Source organism: Pogoniulus pusillus, chromosome 17 (assembly GCF_015220805.1).
Source record: "Pogoniulus pusillus isolate bPogPus1 chromosome 17, bPogPus1.pri, whole genome shotgun sequence".
NCBI classification, from domain to species: domain Eukaryota; kingdom Metazoa; phylum Chordata; class Aves; order Piciformes; family Lybiidae; genus Pogoniulus; species Pogoniulus pusillus.
Window position 1 is genome coordinate 4,626,973 of NC_087280.1, and position 21,367 is coordinate 4,648,339.

General features: G+C 40.5%; 1 protein-coding gene across 3 annotated transcripts in view; it reads left to right on the forward strand.

Annotated features, from left to right (window-relative positions):
* Positions 1–21,367, forward strand: part of SCAPER (S-phase cyclin A associated protein in the ER) — a 243,491-nt gene that overhangs the window by 161,598 nt on the left and 60,526 nt on the right. For all 3 annotated transcript variants that reach the window (XM_064157319.1, XM_064157318.1, XM_064157320.1), the window contains 2 exons: positions 2,167–2,232; positions 11,116–11,242. In XM_064157319.1, coding sequence (XP_064013389.1) covers positions 2,167–2,232; positions 11,116–11,242 — 193 coding nt within the window. The remainder of the gene's footprint in view (positions 1–2,166; positions 2,233–11,115; positions 11,243–21,367) is intronic.

Consider the following 21,367-nt stretch of genomic DNA (forward strand, 5'->3'; position numbering starts at 1 on the left):
ACTGTTCCTCTTCCCTGGAAAAAGAAACAACAAACTCCCTTGTACCTCAAGACGTGAAATTATAAATTGAGTTTCCAGGAAGCTGTGATACTTGAAATAAGTAACCACATCCAAACAGGATCATGTTGCTCTCCTGAGTTTCTAGGTCTTAAATCACTATTACAATATCAGAGCAATGAAGGGCAAAGATGAATAGGGGAACAGGTTGTGATCAATGGGTTATTAGATAAGTTGAGAAGTTTTGTTAGTCTTATTAATAATATTTATAACCTGAAGCCATTAAACAGGTGCTACAGTAACAATTGATATATAGCTAAGTAAATTATCTCAGGCTAACATGTATGTGCTGCTAGCAGAACACTTTGGTACCCACATGGCAAGAGGAGGCTTGATGAAAGCTAACATCAAGGCGTAGTTATCAGCTAGGTGGTATGTACAGTCGAGATACGCTTCGTGGTGGATATAAAGCACTCCAGACATGTTCATTTAGTACCAGGTATTTGAGGTGATTAGTCATGTTTGACTGACTTGTCTGTAGGAAACTCAAAGCTGAAATGTGTTGTTTCTGGCTAAGAGACAGGAAAGAAGGCACAAGGTTAATAAAGGAATCTCACCTTCATGTTTAATACTAAATTCAGTTGTGATTAATAGCTTTATTAATGATCCACAAATCAGAGCTAGTGGTAGTGTAACAATATTTGCATGTAGCAGAAGCTGTATAGGTTAAGCAACTCAAGGGAAACTTTGAGTAGCTTTGGAAAACATGATCCACTTGGGTGAACAGAAAATAATGAGAAAGATCTCATTTTTGTACTGAATCCTCAGGAATTAAATCTTTACTAAATGTTTATTTGCAGAGCAGAAACACATTTCCCACTGCAGGCTATTGTAAAAATTCTAGATTTGGGAAAAAAAACCAACAGCTGGACATTTATAAAGTCGACAAGAATGTCACCTGACAGCAGTTAATAGTCCAGTTACCTTGAAAATTAATAGGAAATAGAGTTTTGATGGGTGAAAGTTGCCCAGTTTTCCACTTCTGTCCTGAGAGGCATTTGTCGTTTTCCTTTGGGACTTCTTATGGGTGCTGTTGGTAGGGAAAGATAGATCACATACTTGAGCACAGGTTTAGTTCAGTGTGCCAGTGAAGTGTCCTTTGGGTATATGTACAGTTTTAGGTAAGAATTTTCCAAGCCAGGAACGATGTCTCTTGTTCAGCCTTGGGCAAGCAAGGAGAGAGGTTAGTAAAGCAGCCACCTTGGACTTCCAGAGGGCAAACTTTGGCCTCTTTAGGAGGCTGATGGATTAAGTTCCTTGTGAAGCTATCCTGAAGATGTTTTTAACAGCTAAATGCTTTTACTACCCGTTCTATCATCACAGGGCTCTGTCTCCCAGAACAGAATTTTTCTGCATCACTGTAGTGTCTGGATGAGTTTTATGTTGTTTGTTGTTTAAAAAGGGTTACAGGATTACCTTTGTGAATCCAGCTTTGGTTGATGAGCTGGTCAGGGTGTGTTGGGACAGGCTGGCTAGAGTCAAAACAAGCAGTGCAAAAAAGTCTTCCGTCTCTCTCTACTTTTGGCATATGGCCAGCATAAATAATACTTCTAAGGACTGAAGAGGTTTGTGTTTCTGATTCCAGCAGTAAAACAGTCATGGTAGAGGTATTTACTTCTCTGCTGCATGCTTAACAAGGTTCATAGTGCTACAATACAGTCATTACTTACATAAACAATACTCCTGTGCCTGTAAATAAAACAAATTATTTATATGTTAATTATAGTCTCTGTGATGTAATGATCTGCTGACCTGCACTACTTGTCTGTTACATTACCAAGTAATATTGTGATCAGATGAATGTGATAATTTCATAATAAACAGCAGGTTAGTGCAGCTGTTGCATGTATCACTTAAACCATTTCCTACCCTTTGGAAAGTCAAATACACAGTTTGTGTACTGATGTTATTCTAAAGTTGTAATACTAACCATAAATTGTTAATGGCCAATGGTTAAGTATCAGCATGGGTTATGACAGGGTGGAATTGACAGAACTGCAGTGCATTGCTATGGAATAGACAAACCCCAGAGGTTAAAGTGATCTTGCTGCTATTACATGCTGTGCACTTGAGACGATAGTCAATAATAATGGATATTTTCTCCTCCAGGGCAAAGGAATATGAGAGTTTGCTGGAAGGAAAAACTGCTGTCTCTGATTCCCCATTTAAAGCCAAGTAAGCATTTAGCTTCATATATTTTAGACAAACACTTCTTTTTTTTTTCTCTCTGTATCAGAAGTGCTTCTGAAATTCCCAGTGGAGCAGGTACAATAAAGTTCCCTGTCAATATCATAAGCCATGTATGATGCAACAGTAAAGAGAACTGAATGCTCATCCTTTTCTTACCTGGAAGCAAAAAAGTTCCAGCTTTGTGTTTTTAAGACTGATGGTGAATATTTCGCACAAGAATTCTTGAGCTGAATACCTTACATTTTGCTTCCATTTGGTCAGAAACAAAGGTTCATATGGGGAAAGCATAGATATTGTAATGCACAGATGTGTTAACGTGACATAGATTTGGTGGTTTGGGTTTTTTTTAGATAATAGACCTTTTTATTATCTAGGATAAGACACAGGTTGGATGGTATGATTAAAGCAAGACCTATCATCACTGACAAATTCTGCCTCCTTAGGTGGAATTTGAGAATTTTTCAACTTTTGCCTTCTGATTCTATTGGAACTGGGTGGCAAAATATGCAGAATATTTTGTTTGGCAGAAAGGTTTTCATAAGATCTGTCACCAACTATTTTAGAAGAAACTGTCTAGCTATAGAGTAAATGGAAATCAGTTTAAGCATTGAAAATAAGTAGAACCCATGATCAGTCTTTGCAGAATGTGCCCTTGTGGCCAAGAAGGCCAATGGGATCCCAGGGTCTATTAGGAAGAGTGTGTCCAGCAGATCAAGGGAGGTTCTCCTTCTCCTCCTCTACTCTGCCCTGGTGACACCCTATCTTGAATACTGTCTTCAGTTTTGGGCTCCCCAGTTTAAGAGGGACAGGGATCTGCTGGAGAGGGTCCAGCAGAGGGCTGTGAGGTTGATTGGAGGGCATGTCATATGAGGAGAGGCTGAGGGACCTGGGACTCTTTAGTCTGGAAAAGAGAAAACTTAGGATTTGATAAATGTTTGTAAATATCTGAGGGCTGCCAGGAGCGGGGGGACAGGCTCTGCTCACTGCTCCCTGAGATAGGACAAGGAGCGATGGGTGTAAGTTGCAGCAAAAGAGGTTCCACCTCAACACAAGGGGGAACTTCTTTACTGTAAGGGTCGCAGAGCACTGGCACAGGCTCCTCAGAGAGGTCGTGGAGTCTCCTTCTCTGGAGCCTTTCAAGGCCTGTCTGGATGTGTTCCTCTGTGATCTGTGTTAGATAGGATTGTCCTGCTCTGGCAGGGGGGTTGGACTGGATGATATCCTTGTGTCCCTTCCAACACCTAACATCCTGTGAGCCTGTGAAAATTGGGAGGCTGCTGGTAGAGCTCTGCAACATATTCATAAGTGACTTGAAAAAGAAGGTGAGTAGTGAGATGACAGTTTGATGGTGATGACACAAAGATACTCGTGACAGTAGGGACAAGAGCGGATACTGAATGCCAATTTTGAAGAGTAAGATGGCAGGCAGGTGAAATCCAGTGTGTATCAAGTGCTACACAAAGAGTACCATTATGGGCAGTTGCTTGGGCCATCTACATCTCTGGAATACTTCGTGAGTTTCCTGTCCCAGAAAGGATATGACAGAATTGTTAAAGGTTCAGAGAAGGCAGGAAATCAGTGATAGTTTCTGTGTAGGGATTGAGTAAGCTGGTACTTCTCATTCTGGTGGACAGTGCAGTAGTGGGAGGAAGTTCCAATAGGGATGTCATAGACATCTACATGGCCATAAATGGTGTGAGATAAAAAAAACCACCCCAAGGACACTGGTTCTTCATGTGTGGATGTATGGAACTCACTGACAAAATCGTGCAGCTGCTAACAGAGTCACTGCTGCAGTTCTGGGAGACTACATCCAGCCCAAGAGATTCCTAAGCTGAAAACAGGGAAAGAAACAGCTTGGTACAGACAATATGCATGCTTGCCCTGTTCTTAATTTTCCTGAGACAAACATCCATGTGCAGTTGGATGTTAAATAGGATAGTGGGCAGATGGTGTATGCCTTTCTTGTAGTTGTGCTCAGAAGGTCTGTACAGGTCAGTCAAGAGACTGTGGTTTCTCAACAGTTGGATTCAAACCCCTTCATCCTAAAATTATACTGGCTTTCTGAATAGGGGATATTTGCCTTCAGAGTAAGGTAATAACCTGTACCAGATTCTGTCTGTTCCGTGGTTGCTTCCATCAGTCACAGATTGCTGAGATACTTGAAGGTCGTCCTTTTTTTTTTCTTTCTTTAGAGGTTACTGGTGGTTAAGATGCTCAGATCCTTGCTGTTGGGATTCCTTGCTTGTATATACAACTAACCTGTATGCAGTGTCTTTTCCATAGTTTGAAAACCTGCTGCTGAATCTCAGTTTGTGTTTTAAAATAAAAATCCATCACTGAGGTTTGACATAAGAAAAGGAAACATCTCCACCAGATGGCACACCTGCATAAACACACTAGGAAGGAAGGTTCTGTTGTTGGCTTCATTTCTTAGTAAAGCAGCACTTCAAATTTCAAGATGAATTTTATGGCATACTAAGACTTCTAGATTGGTAGATTCTGTGTTTTACTCTTCTTTGGTACCAGAAATGGAAAAATTAGGGTCTACTTGTCAGAAAGCAGAAATGTGTGTGAGTGACTGGAAATACTGCTGAGCTGTAGTGCTTCCATTCAGTTTCTCTCTGATTCTGAGGATCACTGGTGTCATTGGTGTCATTTGGTCAGTTGTCTCAGTTGCAGTGCAACAGATACTCAGGTTTTAGCACTCAAATAATTTTCTTTCTTTTCTTTTTTGTAATTTCTTGACCGATCCTGACTTCATATTTTTCATTTATCTTTACTTAACAAAATAGTAGTGTGCTTTCAGGCAGCATCTTGTCTTCCAGCTTTCTTATTTCTCTCAGTTAAGGCTGTACCCCTCTAGATGTCCACTAGCATGGTGGCCACTGTGTAGCTCAGATCTTTTGTCACAGGTCTCATGGAAGGCTTGCTTTGCAGTCTTGGGGTAGAAACCTAGTGATCTAGCAGATGTTCATATCTAAACTTCAAAAACATTGTTTCAGATATGAAACCCTTCTTTTTTTTTCTTTTTTGAAAGTCAGGGAAAGATGAAATTGTATTTTCTTATAGTATAAGTATAACAATGTAAAGAGAGATAATAACTAGAGAAGGAAGGGAAAAAAACAATACAATAACCTTAAGGGAGATGGGGGAGGGGTCAAGCGGCGGCGAAGCAGCAGAAGCAGCAGTAGCCAAAACAGCAGCCGGGGAAGATAGGCGAAGCTGCAGCAGCAGAAGCCAGCAGGAGAAGGGGCAGAACAAGCTGTGCTTCTAGACATTAAGTTCTTGATGCTCCAATGAAATTATATTAATTTATCTATTGTTGCCATTTATGTGGCCTATCCCTGGAATGTTAATTTCTCCCCTATGTCTGAGCTAGAGGATCAACTCAAACGGCCACACTGTTATTTTTCAATATTACATAACTTCTTACATCTCATGAGGGCTCAAATGTTTGTGACCTTTGGAATCAGTAGGGCAACAATGGGATCTGAAGTCTGAACTGACTGGTTAAAAAGAGAGGACTGTCTGTGGCTTAACCAGAAGGCTAGTTATTGCTATTAAAATTGGTTTGCTTTGTACAGTACCTTGTGCAAGATGGAGTAAGGCTAGGGAAGGGTAGCTCATCCCTTTGTGTGAGGGAAAGGATGAGAGGGCAAGAGGTTTTGTGAGGCAAGAAGTTTAGCCCAGACCATATCTGTTCACATGGAGAAACATAATACCACAAAAATTGATAGGAAAGCACCTTTTCAGCAGAACTAAGTACAGGGTCCTGCTTAACCAGGAAGAACATGAAGAAAGATCAGCTGAAAGAAGCAATCACTAGATCTTCACTTAAATGTGACTACACTGAGAAGCTATAAAACCACTTAAGACTACTGCCTTTTTAGCCAGAACCTGGTGTACTTACTGTACCAAGAGCTGGTATGAACTGCTACTGCACCTGGCTGAGAGAAAGCAAACTCTTGCCAGTGCTGGGAGTCTTAACAGCTCTCAGGAGATCTGTAAAACTACTGAGAAAAATTACCTCACAGAACAAAGAAGGCAAAACCTGCGAATGCTAAATGCATTCTTAGTGTCAAAACAAATAGCAGTACTTTTTGTTTATCCCAAAGGAAGTTGTGAGGTGTTCAAGTTGGAGTGGAAGTATAACAATGAACAGAAAATACTTTTTAACTTAGTGGAATTTAAAAAGAAACCAAATTTTTAAATTCCCTTTAAAATATGACAGATTGGTAGGTTTATTTATTCTTTTGGCTGAGGCAAACATGGTTTAGAATGAAATCATTAAGTCTAACTTACATGCTTATGCCACATTTCTTTACTCACTCCTATCCCCCAAATTGATTGTGTGTTTGCAAACAACTAAAACAATTTATGGAATGCAATCTCTTATCTGATGTTAGTTCTTTGTCAGTTGTTACAGAAGAAAGACAGAACCCAGAATTAGTCTTTGGCAGGTAAAAAGCCTTTTTAGATCACCTTTAAGATTAAGTCACCTTAGTATTACAAGACCACTGATTTCCTGCTGCTGTTGATAGATTGTTTCAGTAGTTCTGGTTAGTTTAAGGTTAGTAGATTTATAAACCCTTTTGCACAAAGAAGGTACTGATCCAAATGCATTTCAGGCTTTACATTGGTAATGCACAGATACCAATAAGCAGCCAGGGTTTCTTCTCTGACAGACATGATATCAAAGATAGACCTTTCTCAGTTTGAGAATACTGAATGTGATTCTTTAGTGAGACTGTGTGTGGGTCTCAGTAGTTCTTTGTTTGAAACAAGAATTTTAGAAGATGTCAGGAACAGATTTGCTTCCTTTAAAGTTATCTTAAAAAAAAAATGTCCTTTAATGGGAGGATCATTCCAAACACTGCTTATTTGGTAGGCATTTTGTTCTCTGAACTATTTGATGTGGCAAGAGGAACTATAAAGGAAATGGACTGTGGACATTCTCACCTGGGAGCAGCCAGTCTGTTGCTCCTGGATTCTCTCCACTATAGGAATTCAAATAAATACATACAGCAGATAATCTTCAGAAGGTCTTCTCATGGCTTTTCAGATAAAAGCTCGTTTTAAAAAACTAAAGAAGGTATGTGAAGCTGCTGATGTAGGTGTTTAATGTCTAGCAGTGTTTGGGACAACGTCAAGATGTAACACAGTGTTTCCAGTTGCAGTGGGAGCGTGCCACATGTGCCACCGTGCGTGTGACTTTTACTGCAGGGGTTCAAACTGCCAGCAGTATGGAATAGTGGGGGGGCTCTGCATCACTTGAGCAGCGTGCAGCATACCTCCATTTCGGGATGGGCAGGAACTGCCACAGACCTTCTCAGTTCTCTCCAGGCACAGGCTGCGTCGGGAAGAATTGGGACTGTGTCTCTGGCTGGCATCTGGCTGCCCTCGGCAGGAACATACAGGAGGAGTAGCTACTCCTTCCAGACAGGAACTGCACAGAATCCCGTGCTCTGCCCAGCCCTGCTAATCCTTCCTTGCATACATTCAGTGTACAGCCAGGAAATCATGGATTTAAATGTGGAAGTGCTGAAATACATCGATACTGTTTCAAGGCTTTTTTTCTAGAGATGAAATGTAGTCTATAAATATTAACAGGTCTTTTTCCTTTAGCCTATGAAGTACATTAAATGTGCTAAAAATATTAAACCCATGTTAGAAAGGAGCCCTTAACTCGCACAACACTTTGGTTTGTATATTTTGTTTACATACTTGCCATATAAACCTTTAGTATGAGTATCTCTGTTTTCCCATTTGCAGTGCAAGAAGATCAAATAATTGATTTGTATTTGCTGAACATATTATTTATTAAAGTTTACATTATGGTAATGTTCCAAGGCCAATCAGTGCCTTATGTCCCTTTTGATACTTCTTCAGCTTTATGAATTTCCCATTTGTGGGCAATACTAAAATCTTAATTAGTGAGATGTAAATAACTTCAGATAAAAAGGTATTAACCTTAAATTTCCCTTTTATTTAGCTCAGTAAATCTTCAGTTATATATCATTCACTGTACAGCATAGTAAGCATCAGAGGAGTGAAAATTGTGGGACAGAAGGAGAATTAAATACTTATCTTGAAACGTTTGGATTTAGACTCATTAGCACACAGCCACTGGATCAGGTGTTGATACCATGCTCCATTAATCTGTATCACTTAGAAAGAGTGCACAAAGAGTACAGTATGCACAAAGAGTTCTCTTTCCAAATCCCCTTTCATAGCAATGATAAATTCAGTATGCAAGTGCAAGTCATCTTGCACTAGATCTCTAGTCCTTCAAAACAGTCCTGAAACCAGTCTTACTTCTCTGACGCTGCCAAGAAGTCAGTGTAAAGGATATGAAATGAAAATGATTTCTTCAAGGTTCATTTGGTGGAAGAAAGGAGTTCTTTTTCTATACTCTTCACCGTGTGAACAAGTAGCATGTTACCCTTTTTTGGCAGAAGACCAACGTGCAGTAGGAGGTAATTCTTTACTGTGGCAAAAGTAAAAATCTATTCTTCACATTTCTTACTGCATGATGCTGAACACACACCTAGAAAATTTGAATTTTTGTAAAAGAGTCCAAAAAGACACTTAGAAGAAGTGGAGAGCTGGAAGATCTTGTTTGAGAAGTAATTTGTTGTACAGCATTTTTTTAAAACTGAGGACAGAAACTGAGTGTGGCATTTCACTTGTGTGACTTCTTTATAGGCTGATAGTAGGAAAGGGGAGGTGGGAACAGAAGTAGCAGTGCACTTAAGATTATTTTCTATTTGAGCCCTTTTAAGTAGTAGTAAGGTTTTGATAAACCTTACACATTTTGTGTCTTGATGCCTGATGTAAATTAGTAAAGTACCTTTCTTCAGCCTCCGTGGTTAATCCTGGTTGAATTTCATCCCTCTGATGTTAAATGAAGCAAATAGAAACCAGTCTCACTGTCTCTGTCAGATGAAGTTCCAATATATAGTGTGGTGGGGATTTTCCAGTGCTTTATATGTGTTTAATCTTGGAATTTGGGTAGATGTTTCAAAGAGAGAAAGTCTTTTCTGCTTAATGTGCCGGAATATTGCCAAGACAATAGCCACTGAAAGCCACATTCCAGGAGAATACCTGAAATACTCTGCTTCTAGATCATAACTCTGGACTGCAGCAGTATGACTTTGTTGGTGCTGCAGACCACTCCTATGTTTTGCAGTCATCTCCTTTACTCTCCAAGTCCAAGCCAAAGTTATTTGTGCTTTGGCTTTTAATTTTCTTTCCCATTTTAGCTCGTGGTTTACTGAGTTAGAGATTTTCTCCAACCTCAGTTTCCACACAGAACGTTTTCCACCCAGAAAATCTCATCGGGATGTAATCTCCTCTTATTTTTCTTGTCATAGAAAAATCCTGGCTGAATATTACTGGATCCAGCTGACCAGATGATAAAAAGTCCAGGACTCAAAATTTTGCAAATCATTTTTATTTGTACTGTCAAACCATATGTATTTTCAGAGTCTCTTGAAAGCCTTTAACAAAGCCCTTCTTTTTTCCAAGTAAAGGTAGAGAGTACCTGTTTCTTACAAAGTGGAAATTATTCTTCCCCAAATGAGTATTCTCATTTTTTTTATAGTGACTAGTTTGGTAAATTCCCCAGACACTCCATCTCCTTTCTCACCTCTTGGGGACTAGTTGATATAGTTTTCTCTTTGCCACTATGGGCATGCTTTCTAGTGCTTTTACACTGATGACCTCCTATTTTATGTTAAGCATCAGTACCCATTACATCTCTTTTCCTTCTATAGAGTGCTTCTAGTCAGAGCAGTATTTCTCCCACACATCCTGCTTGGTTACTAGCTCCATCCCACTTTCAGTACGAATTACTCAATAGTTCAAACCAAAGGTCCACCAAATACTGAGCCTGTCATTAGAAGCAGCCAGTGGCAGCTATTAAGGCAATGACTGACAAATGTGTGGCAAGTACTGAATGATACTTCCTTCCTCCCTACTCTCCATCTCCAATTAAGACTCTCTGTTTAGCATTTGTTTCATGTGCCTTAATGCATCTACGGTTGCAGAAGTCTACATCTGAGCTAGTTACTGACTTCACATTCAAGGCCAAGAAGGATGAACTGTGAGTGTGTTTTGACTGCTTTATTTTAGACCTTAGGATGAGATGAGTGGTGCCTCAGAACTGCGTATTTCTGTTTGTTGCCTAGCAGATCGTAGGTGAATAGTCCAGATATAGACATGTAAAATTGAAATAATCCTAACCTGCTCGTGTCTGCATCTCTCCCACCTCTGCATTTTGGCTTCTTTATTGACCCTTATTAATAAAATGCCCTTTCTGAGTTAGTCTGCAAAGTTACTACTTTTCACTTATTCAGATCACCCTGAAGAGCCATTTCTTTTATGATGCCTATAAGAAATTAGCCAAGTAGTCTGGTGTTCTATTTCCCTTACTCATCTCATGAGCAAAGTACTCAGCTAAGTGGGCTGGAAGGATTGAATGACGGTAGAAAAGTAGGATAAAACCATATTGAAAGTGAAGGATAAGCTGTGGAGGGAGAATGGTATTTTTCAGCAATAGAAGCAAACATGTAGCTAATAAAGAAGTACCTTTATGTCTGTACTGTTCACACTATTTCTGTGCCGTTTCCCTAAAGAGTAGATAGTGGAATGTCATAGATGCTCTATGCTGACTGTATGTCTTTGCTGGGTTACATATTTTATATGCTGTTCTGGATAGGTGACAAAAACTACTTTTGCACAGACTTTTGTAATTGCTTGTTTGAAATTCAGTTCACAGAGTTTCATTACAAAGATGAAAGTTTCTGTGATCAGGAGAGGGTTTTTTTGTTTTAATTTCCCTTTGTTTTCTGTTTGATGTTGAAGGTTACAGCGGTTAGCAAAAGACCTCTTAAAGCACCTCCAAATGCAGGATAGCTGTTCAGTGGGGAACAACAAGGTTTCTGCTCTGGACAGGACTTTGGGAGAGATCTCTCGTATACTGGAGAAAGAGGTATGAGGATGTTACTGTATAACTTACGTCTGACCCATAAACTGTCTTGCTCTCAAATGTCATCACGTTGGATTTGGGAGTGTTCTAGACACGTGTTGGTGAATACATGACCTCTGTGTAACCAGCAATATCTACTACTGCACTTCTCTGTGGTAGGTGCAGTAGTGGGAGTTTTTATTTAGACATCACACTTTATGGAGATTCTTTTGAAGAAGTGCTAAAAGCACTCTGGACTGGTGCTAGTTCACCTGTATTTTCACTAGGATTGTTTTTAACCTGTGCCATTTCAGTTCTGTAGTTTATACTCCATACACATTTACTAACAGCTTTAACAACAAAGGGCCAAAACAATTAGCAGAGAAGAGAAGAAAAAGTTTGAGCCAGCTTTGCTGTCACATGCACATAATGTGATGTTATGGCTGAGTTTTGAAGAAGCACACATCTGTTGACTTTTCCCAGAGTACAGCAAAGCCACCAATCTTTGATGGTGCATGGAGGTACGACATGCACACTTGTGGGATAGTTCTGTGCTTTGCACTTCTTCAACATGCTATGTTTGTAGAGCATGTTTTGATTTATGGTAAATGTTGCATTTGTTCTAGTATTTGCTTAATTTTGCCTGTCTTCATGGCCAGTCTGCTGCCACAGCGCTTTCTATCTTGGTTTTTGCTCCACTAGGACCAGAGTATGTGAGATTGCAGTTTGAGCATTATGTTGTGCTCTCTCTTTGTTTTCTGATCTGTAATCAAGAAATAATGAAAAATAGTTCTGTGAGAAATCAAGTTAATGAAATCTGAGGATGGAGATGCATCATTGTGGTTCAGGGTTGGTGTCTGTGAAGATGAGAGGTCTGCTTGATGCTTTTCACTGCTTAGGGAATGTGGAACATAATTGCTGATAGGATGTGCTGTTAAATGTTGAACAATGCCTGCCGTACACAGGGTTCTGCTCTGTGTTCTCTTAGTTGATTGGAGCTGCTGATCAAGTTTGATAGTTGAAAGAGTTGTGGCAGTGTTTAATTACTGAAGCATCAATTTGTTACTTATTTCAAAACACAGGAATGCTGTTGTTGCATGAAGACTATAAAAATATGTGTCTACTTGGAAAGTTATCTAAATAATTATTGGAAACTCTTTCTGGGAAGTGGTATGTGTTCAGCTTCTCATCAGTAGCTGTTTTCTGAGATTTATATTTAGCAAGATGTGAATCACAGCTAAATGTTAATCATTAATTGTTTGCAATGTTTTACTGCTTGCTGAGTCTGCAGTGGTGAATTCAAAGATAAATTTGGCAGTATTAATAGGCAAGCATTATTTTGTTGTTAATTTGAGTTTTAACCCTCAAGACATTACAACTGGAGAAGTATTATTCTGAGTGTTCTAATCAATAAGGTCAAGGAAGATTGGTTTCAATAGCTGTCACTGTGTTTACAGCACAGATTATACGTAGTCATTTATAGAAGTGGGTAGTAATTCTCTTGTTAACTTGTGAGTAAAGAAATCAGCAGACACATCTTACATGTCCATGGGCAGTGAAAAGAATCTTGATGGTGTCAGTCATCGACTGGGAGGAGGAGACTGACACTGTTAATTGAATTTCCCTGGAGAGCATAAAAATATACCATAATGTGGGGGGAGGAATGAGGGAGTGGGAACCACACAAGCTGTCAGTGTGTGTGAGCTGATAACATTGATTTACCCTTGCTAATGGCCTGGGTTGAATAAAGAATTGCCCTGAGGGAGGACAGAGTTCACTACAATAGATCCTTGCCACTTACTACAAATTCTTCAGGCTCAGTAGTAGTCATGCAAAAGCATTGTAAAATAAAATTGATCTAGAAAAACCTCTTTTCAGTCCTACTGTGAAACACTGGATTTTTCCTTAAGAGTTTACACTGACTGGAAAATGTATTTATGCAGCCTCACCAGGGAAATAAAGATTTGTTTTACAAACCATGACATAAAATGCTGAGCTGCTGTTGGTAACAGTAAATAAGAAGAACAGATACTAGTAAATTTCTCATCAAAAGGAAGAGTTAATCAGCTCATTAGAAATTCCATGACTGCTAAAATAGCATTGAAGAGCAAACTTGAATCGCAACAAACAAAAAGCACCACATGTAAAAGGTTGTCAGCAGTGTCTCACTGGGTTTTGCCTTCAAGTAGACTCACATCAGACTGTCAATTCCTGTATGGACTTAGTGGTCATCTGTTGTATTTCATAGTAATGAATAATGCATTTTCTCTCTTCTGAACTTCTATAATGTGAGAACGTTCTGGGATGAAGCATGCCTGTGTGGTTGCTGTGGTCAAACTTGCTTTTGTTTTGCATGCCTTCCTGGTCTGCTGGACATTAGCAGATTCTGCACTTGGGGCCAAGAAATTTCACCAATGCAGCAAGAAGAGTTTGTGTAATGTAAACTAGAAGGGGGTTATATCAGCATATACTCTAGATACTCAGATTTGAGAAATCTTGGGCAAAACTACATCTTCACCACTGCCTCTTCTGAAGTCCTCTCTGTTTATTGTAGCACCTTACTGGCTTCTCCTTAATACAGAATTTGAAGCTGCCACTGGTTGCCCATGCAACACAGCAAAACTGACAGCTGCCACTTTGAATCCAATCCATGCTTTCAATGATGGTACACAAATGAGGAGCTGCTATGTTTTGCCTTAAGTGTTTGTAACATCTCCAGACACTGATTGGTACGTCTGCCTTGGCTTACTTGGATGAAGCTGTACAACTGCTAGAGGTATTGCAGATTGTGCCACGAAAGTACGTTCGGGGAAGCAAGATGAAGTGCAGCCTTTGAGGATCTGCCATGCAGTGTGGCCATTCCTGCCATTACTGCAATACAGTCTCTGGTTCATATGTATTTTAATTAAACAGAAAAGCTACTCTAGAGTCATAAACCACCATGTCCTTCCACTTTTAAATATATTTGTACCCCTCAGGTCATGTGTCCTTGCTTCTGCTGGTGACATCAAGCTGGAAGCACAAATGCCAGTGGGTTGTACAGGCCTGCTCTGCTGTCCCCAAGATGTATCTACAACATGTGCTTCCAGGGTGGTGGTTTGAGAATCTAATCTAGATGACAGAAGGCAGTGCTTGGGTTCAGTGCAAAGTCTCTCATCCCTCTGGCAGAAACTCTGGAAGGCAGCTGCAGTCACTTTCACCTCTGCTTTGTTTAAAAGTATATTGAAAAAAACCACACATAGACACAACAGCAAAATGCACACAGAGGTTACCAGAAAGCCCTGGCCCGATGTTGGCAGGTTGTCATGTGGGACTCTTCAAGCTCTTAACAAGATCTGATAATGCTCAGTTTAAGATCTCCCATGAACAGGCCTTTGATGCTAAAAGCAAAACTCCTGTAGTCTTTGAACGAAAGCAGAGCTCATGTTTGAAGCTGCAGGGCTAAAGCAGTTTTTCTGCTGCAGTTCTTCTTATTTTGTACATTTTCCTTCTTTTATGGACTAATGTTACACACCAGTACTGATGGTAAGTGTATTTCACATGTGCAAGAAAACCTGGATTAACTGCTCAAGTTTTAGCTGAGCACTCACACAGAAATGCCTGTGTAGCACCAGTTTGTTTAATGCTGTGTGTCCTATTAGCATGACTACAGGTACGGTTCTATTTGCTTATGCTTCTAGCATTTCTTTCCCTCAGTGTATAGAGGGGACATTTACTGATTGAAAAAAGGAAACCATTCTGTACTGCATAGACATTGGACATTAGCTGACTGAAGTACATCTGTTTCTAAGGCTGTGAACCTGACCTGGTCAGAGATTGCTGCCTCTCAAGTGGTCACCCTTAGACTCACCGATGGAGCAGCATTTCCCTAAAGTTCTCCCTAGAATGCTTTTAGAGTGATTTTTGTGTGTGTGGGTGGGGGGGACTAGGTTTGAGAAGTCCTACCTTTAAATATGTATTCCAGGTGATTTTGATAGCTCTGGGCTAGGCAGAGATGCCAGACAGCGTTATTTGAGGGACGTGGCAGGATGCTACCTTCAGTACAGATGGTGACATGCAGCTGAGGGCAGTAGCCCTTTCACCTGGCTCAGCTGCAGCTAAAATGCTACAGTTAAATCACTTCAGTTAAATTTGTACAAGCCCTTAATGTGTCTTCTGTCTTGAATGTGTGACATGGGGTTTCAGTATGATCACTAGAGAACCTCATGATTTTTTGAATCCCAGTGCAACAATTAATCTGCTTAACTGGAATGACTTTTATATGATGCTTTTCATCCATACACTATTTTGGAGATCTTCATCACAACACAAGTTTGAAGGTACCCTTAACTAAGTGAGCTGACAGATCTTAGATATCTACTCCTGAAGAGAGAGCAGCAGCAGCAGCAGAGGGGAAAGATAGAGGTTTAATAAACGTCTCAGCATAAGCAAACACTACAGATGAAGCACACATCTGTCACAAGGCCCAAATCTCCAACAAGCAAAATTTCACTGGTTCTGATATTCATAAAACTTAATGAAGGTTGTGTACAGTTTTGAGCATAGCTGTGTCTCTAATCTCCTTCAGACTCTTTATGTGCTCTAAAAATCTCAGTAAATAATAGCAAATGCGAACTAAAGTAAAACTGAGCCAGAAGAATAGATGAGGAAGCTCAAGAAGTTGAGCCACAGTGGTTATAGTTACTTAGCAGCTCTCTTCAGGCAAATTTAGAAGTAGCTGCTTTTCAGTAGGATATGTTTCAAGATGCTTTTATTACTAATTCAGAATAATATTCTGGAAGCAGATTTTGGGGGGGGAAGATATACTTCCTTAGAAAAGCTGTGATCTTGTAACTGCAGAGTATGTGAATCAGAACTACTCATTTGCTGTAGTGTTTTAATGCTACTTTGAAAGCCTATCTCCGTGCTCCTGACCTCTGAAACATGCTCTCTGAGTGACCATTAGTGGTTTGTTTTGTGTCAGACAGTGTTTTTGGATTTGCAATTTTCAGATAGCTTTTTCAGCCTCCTGCTTCAGCAGTTGTGATGTCAGTTATTTACATTTCAGTAGAATGTTTGTCGTAGCTTTCAAATACATGGGGACTGTAGACAGACAGTGTTTATCCCATTGTAAAGACTGTCAGGCCCTGTATTTATGTTTTATTCTCTAAACTGTCAGGCCCATTGGGTATGGTGACCACAGCCAGTGTGAAGATTAATAGGCCAGTTTTTGGGAGGCACACTGAATTCCCTGGCTGGCTACTCCCTCCCCCTCAGTAATACGAACTCTGAATCATCAGAAGCTGAAAGAAGAAAATGAAAAACTGTTGAGGGCCTATGGTATGGGACAAAGGCAATGTTAAATGGAATGTGTGTAAGCTTTTGTACCCTTCATTAAAAAGTGTCTTCCAAAGTCTCTATGGAGATTTAAAGTTGTCCCACATGTATGTGTATTTAAATATATCTATATCTATATCTATATATATATATATAGATATATAGATATATAGTGTGTATATTGTAAAAGCCAATATTCTATGCTATAAATACTTAGTATTGGAACTTACTTTTCAGTCTGTTTATGAATACAGTGGGAATTGTGATTCCCCAATTTCAGTGCTGCAAAGATTTGTGAAGCTGACTGAAGCACCTGGGTGAATGCATGTTTCTGGGTAGTCATCAAAGAGAGGGCTGAGTACAATGGCTGGATTTTTTTTTCCTGCAATACTGGCATTCTAGACCAGCTGAAAGGCAATAATGTATCTTCAGGCTTTTCTTAAGTGACTAGTAATTATAGTTGAACTGAATGTGGTATCACTGCTGCACATAATCATTGTTGCTTTGAGCAAGTATTAGACAACAGACTGTAATTTGATATTGAAATTTTGGAGGTTTGAATTCATAAGCTAAACAAGAGTGACATAAATAGGTGGTGTGTTCTATGCTGGATCACATCACTGGAAAAATCAGACTAGCTGTAAAGAACTCAAGCCAGGGCTTGAGCTTTGTGGCTTTTATTTCATAATTGAAGAAGACCATGGACTAGAAGCAGAATTTTTTAAAGCTCACTCTTGCGTGAAAACAGTTGATCCACTTTTAACTTAGTTCTGTTAATCAGCTAGACACTTTAGAGGCAAGGAGGATTACTACGTCTGAAGAAAGCAAGAGTGTTAGGCAGTACAGCAGTGATTCAGCAGTCTTCTCAAAATTAATAATTCTTGGCTTTGGTCACCTAAGAATAAGACAGTGGCAGAGATCTGTGGTCTTGAAAAATAAATACGCTTTTCCCTCCCAAAAATGATTGATGGTTATCTTTTATGTAGGAAAAGCGAGTAAGGCCAGTAACAGATGAGTTTTGGAGTTGTGAATAGTATGGATTCCTTGTTTCAGTAGCAGAATACTGCTGTAGGCAAGATGCAGTGGGTAATTAAGGAAGAAACCTGTAAATAAATCCAGCAAAATGTCTGATACATGTATTCAGTGAGGGCTGGAGAAATCACAGGAGTCATCAGCTCATCTGTCACCTCTTAGCAAATCAAGAAAAGCATCATAGGGCATTATGTATGAAAAAGTGAAAAGTACTGTTTTGTTGAAGTTAGTCATGAACTAGTGGCATTTTACCCATGTTATGGCCACATTGTCTGTGTTTTGTGATCCTATGTATCGCCATGCTTACACACAAGCACATGGTATGATTCAGCAAAGCCAGTTTCTGTGTATGGCCACAGAAGTGATTCGTCTCCGTCTGACTGAAGCTTTAAAAAGTCATTTCATATTTACGCCTCAGCATTGTTCTGATAATGAAAAGTTTGGTCAAGATGCTACGTTTTTTATGGGCACGTTTGTGACTGAGAAGTGTTTGTATTTTCCTCGACAGGGTGGTTTCAGTGATGCAGCCCACTTCAGTTATCTTGTTTTCCTCCTATCTCCCATTTCCCCACTAGAGGACACTACTGGCAGAAGTAACTGCATGTGCTTAAAGTCCTGAGGAGCAATAACGCTGTTTAGACGTCACATTTTCTTTTCAGAAGAAAAATGCTTATGCAAAACTTTAGTTTGGTTAGCCCTGGTAAGTTTTCTAAGGCCAGGTTTTCTAACCTGCTGAGTTAATTCTCAACGTTCTGTGTTTGTTTATGACTATTTATGAGGCTGTTTGTGAGGTTCATGCCATCTACATGGTTCACTGATCTGTGGTGCCCATTGGGTGCCCAGCCTCCAGGGCAGCTTAGCTGCAGGGGCAGCAGTGACACAGGACCAGGAGCTAGGCTGGACTTGGCAGCAGCTGGCAGTTTCATGGTTGTGGATTACAAGAAGCTATCCAGGGCCTCCAAGCCTCATATTAATTCTATGCCCTTTCCACCCCCACCCTCACAACTGTGCAGTGGGACCCTGTGGAATCATTGGTGCTGTTGTGTTGTAACCTCCTGCCTTTCTCTTAGATGTGTGATGTCTTTTGGCTCTTAGCCATGGGAAGACTTTGATGCGTAGTGTACTGGTTTACACCAAGAAGCGGACCTTTATATTGGGCAGTGGGCATTTTGTGGCCAAAGGGGTTTAAAAACAGAGTAAACACAAACTGTGCTTACATGTTTTACTTTTTTGTTCTTTTCCAAAGTAACTATTACTCTTCTTTTTATAGTTAATCAGAAATTAAGCCTTTAAATTGTTTTTTTATAAGCATAGGTTGTGTTTCTCTGCCAAGAGTGGATTAATTTTTCAATCCATCCATTAATTTTTCAACTTTGGATACTCCTACGGTAGCCAGTTCCCAAGCTGCAGTGATGTGACATCAAGGAAAGTCATCAATCAAATGGTAAAGCTGAATTACAGCAGTTTAAAATTAGTTAAAGTCAAAATCCAAATTTGATGAAGTGTATTGAATTGCAAAACTTTAAGTCAGTTTTACCACTGAAAGTAGAATTCAGGCTCTTGGAACTCTGTTTTACCACTGTAATCATTTTGCTAACATAGGGAATTCTATGTTGAAGCTTTCTTTGTTGCAAGTGTTACTCAAGTCTTTAGCTTTCCTTGGGAAAGTAGAGAAACTGAACTCAGAGCTTAAATTTGCGAACTGGTCAAGCAGGTATAAGAGATGGAAAATCTGAGATACAACTCTCCTTCAAATGAATCCACTCCTTTCAACCCTTTAACTGGGACATGAGGGATTTTTCAGCACTGAGCGCAAGCGTTGCACAGTGCCACTAAAGCATGGTCTGGAGAAGGCTCAGCAATATTCAAAGCCTGGAGTGTGGAATATTGACCTGTATCTACTGGCTTAAATGCACGTGGTTCTGACTGCTAGTAGTAGTAAAAACACTACCTGATCTGATGACTCCAGCAGCAGATTTGGTCGTAAGAGCAAAGTGGTTGTGAGTTCAAGGAGCAGGCTGTGAACACACACAGGAGGAGCTTTTTGGGCACCGTTTCCTGCCCAAACGGCCTTGCCCTGTCACTGCCAGAAAGAAGTCAGTAGGTCAGATCTGGCTTGGGTGTTGCAGGTTGGGTGAGGCAGCTTTAGGCCATCAATAGTTTGTTTGCCCAAAGTTTCTGTAATCTGTGGATTAACCTTTTGTGCAAGATGAACATATAAATAGGAACTTGTTACTAGATGTCAGCCATGTAATATTTTTTAACATGTTTGCTGGAAATGGTATTAAAAGGCAAATTCAGTTCACAGTTAAGCTGCAGCCTACTTGCTCCAAGATTATTCGGAGGTTCATTTATTGTGCACAGTGGGTGTAGCTGAAGACTGCTGTGTTGATTTCTGGTTCTGTGGGATGCAACTAAATACTGTTAGCTTCCAGTACACTAAGGCTGTGCTGTCTGTGGCCTTCTGCTGTCAGATCAGGCCTTTTTTTCCTTCTACATCGGCTTAGAACTATTACATTCCTGAAGGGGAAAGGAGTCCAGGAAGGCTGGATGTTCTTCAAGAGAGAAATCTTTGGATTGCAGGGGCAGGCCATCTCAGTGTGCTGCTGTGAGATGAGCTGTTGGGAAAGAAAGCCAGCCTGGCTGGACAGAGAGCTTTGATGAGCACTTGGGTAGAAAAGGAAGGTCCCTGGGCTATGGCCATGCAGGAGGGCTACAGAGATTTGTGAGGCTGTGCAGGGAAAAAAATAGGCTAAAGCCCAACAAGGAATGATCTGCCCACTGCCATAAAAGACAACAAAAAATGTTTCTATAAATACATTAACAGCAAAAGGAGAGCCAAGGAAAATCTCCAGCCAGGATGTGAGGAGAAGCACAGTGACCAAGGGTGAGGAAAACACTGAGGTAGGTAGTGTCTTCTTTGCCTAAGTCTTTAGTAGCCAGACCAGTTGTTCTCTGAGTAGCCTGCCCACTGAGCTGGAAGATAGAGATGGGGAGCAGCATGAAGCCCCTCATAATCCAAGAGGAGATAGTTAGCAACCTGCTGCACTGCTTTGATATACACAAATCTGCAGGGACAGATGGCCACCCAAGGGTACTGAGGAAGCTGGCAGAAGTGCTCACCAGGCCACTTCCCACCATTTGCCATCAATCCTGGCCTACCGAGGAGGTCCCAGTTGACTGGAGGTTAGCAAATGTGATGCTTATCTACAAGAAAGGCTGGAAGGATCCAGGGAACCACAGGCCTGTCAGTCTGACTTCTGTGCCAGGGAAGGTCATTGAGCAGATCATCGTGAGTGCCATCATGTAGCACATGTAGGACAAGCAGGCAACCAGTCCTAGTCAGCATGGATCTATTAGAGGCAAGTCCTGCTTGGCTAACCTTATCTCCTCCTATGACAAGGTGACCATCGTCACGGATGAAGGCAAGGCTGTGGATGTTACCTGTCTTGACCTTAGTAAAGCTTTTGACACATTCCCACACCTTTCTCTTGGAGAAACTGGCTGCTCGTGACCTCAGTGGGTGTTTGCTTTGCTGGACAAAACATTGGATGGAAGGCCCTGCCTGAAGTGTGATGGTGAAGTGTGTCTCAGGGCTCAGTAATGGGGCCAGTTCTCTTCAGCATCTTTGTTAATGATCTGGATGAGGGGATTGAGTGCACCTTCAGTAAGCTTGCAGATGATACCAAGTTAGGTGGTTGTGTTGATCTCCTTCAATGTAGGAAGACTCTTCAGAGTGATCTGGACAGGCTGGATCAATGAGCTGAGGCCAGTGGTATCAGGTTCAACAAGGCCAAATGC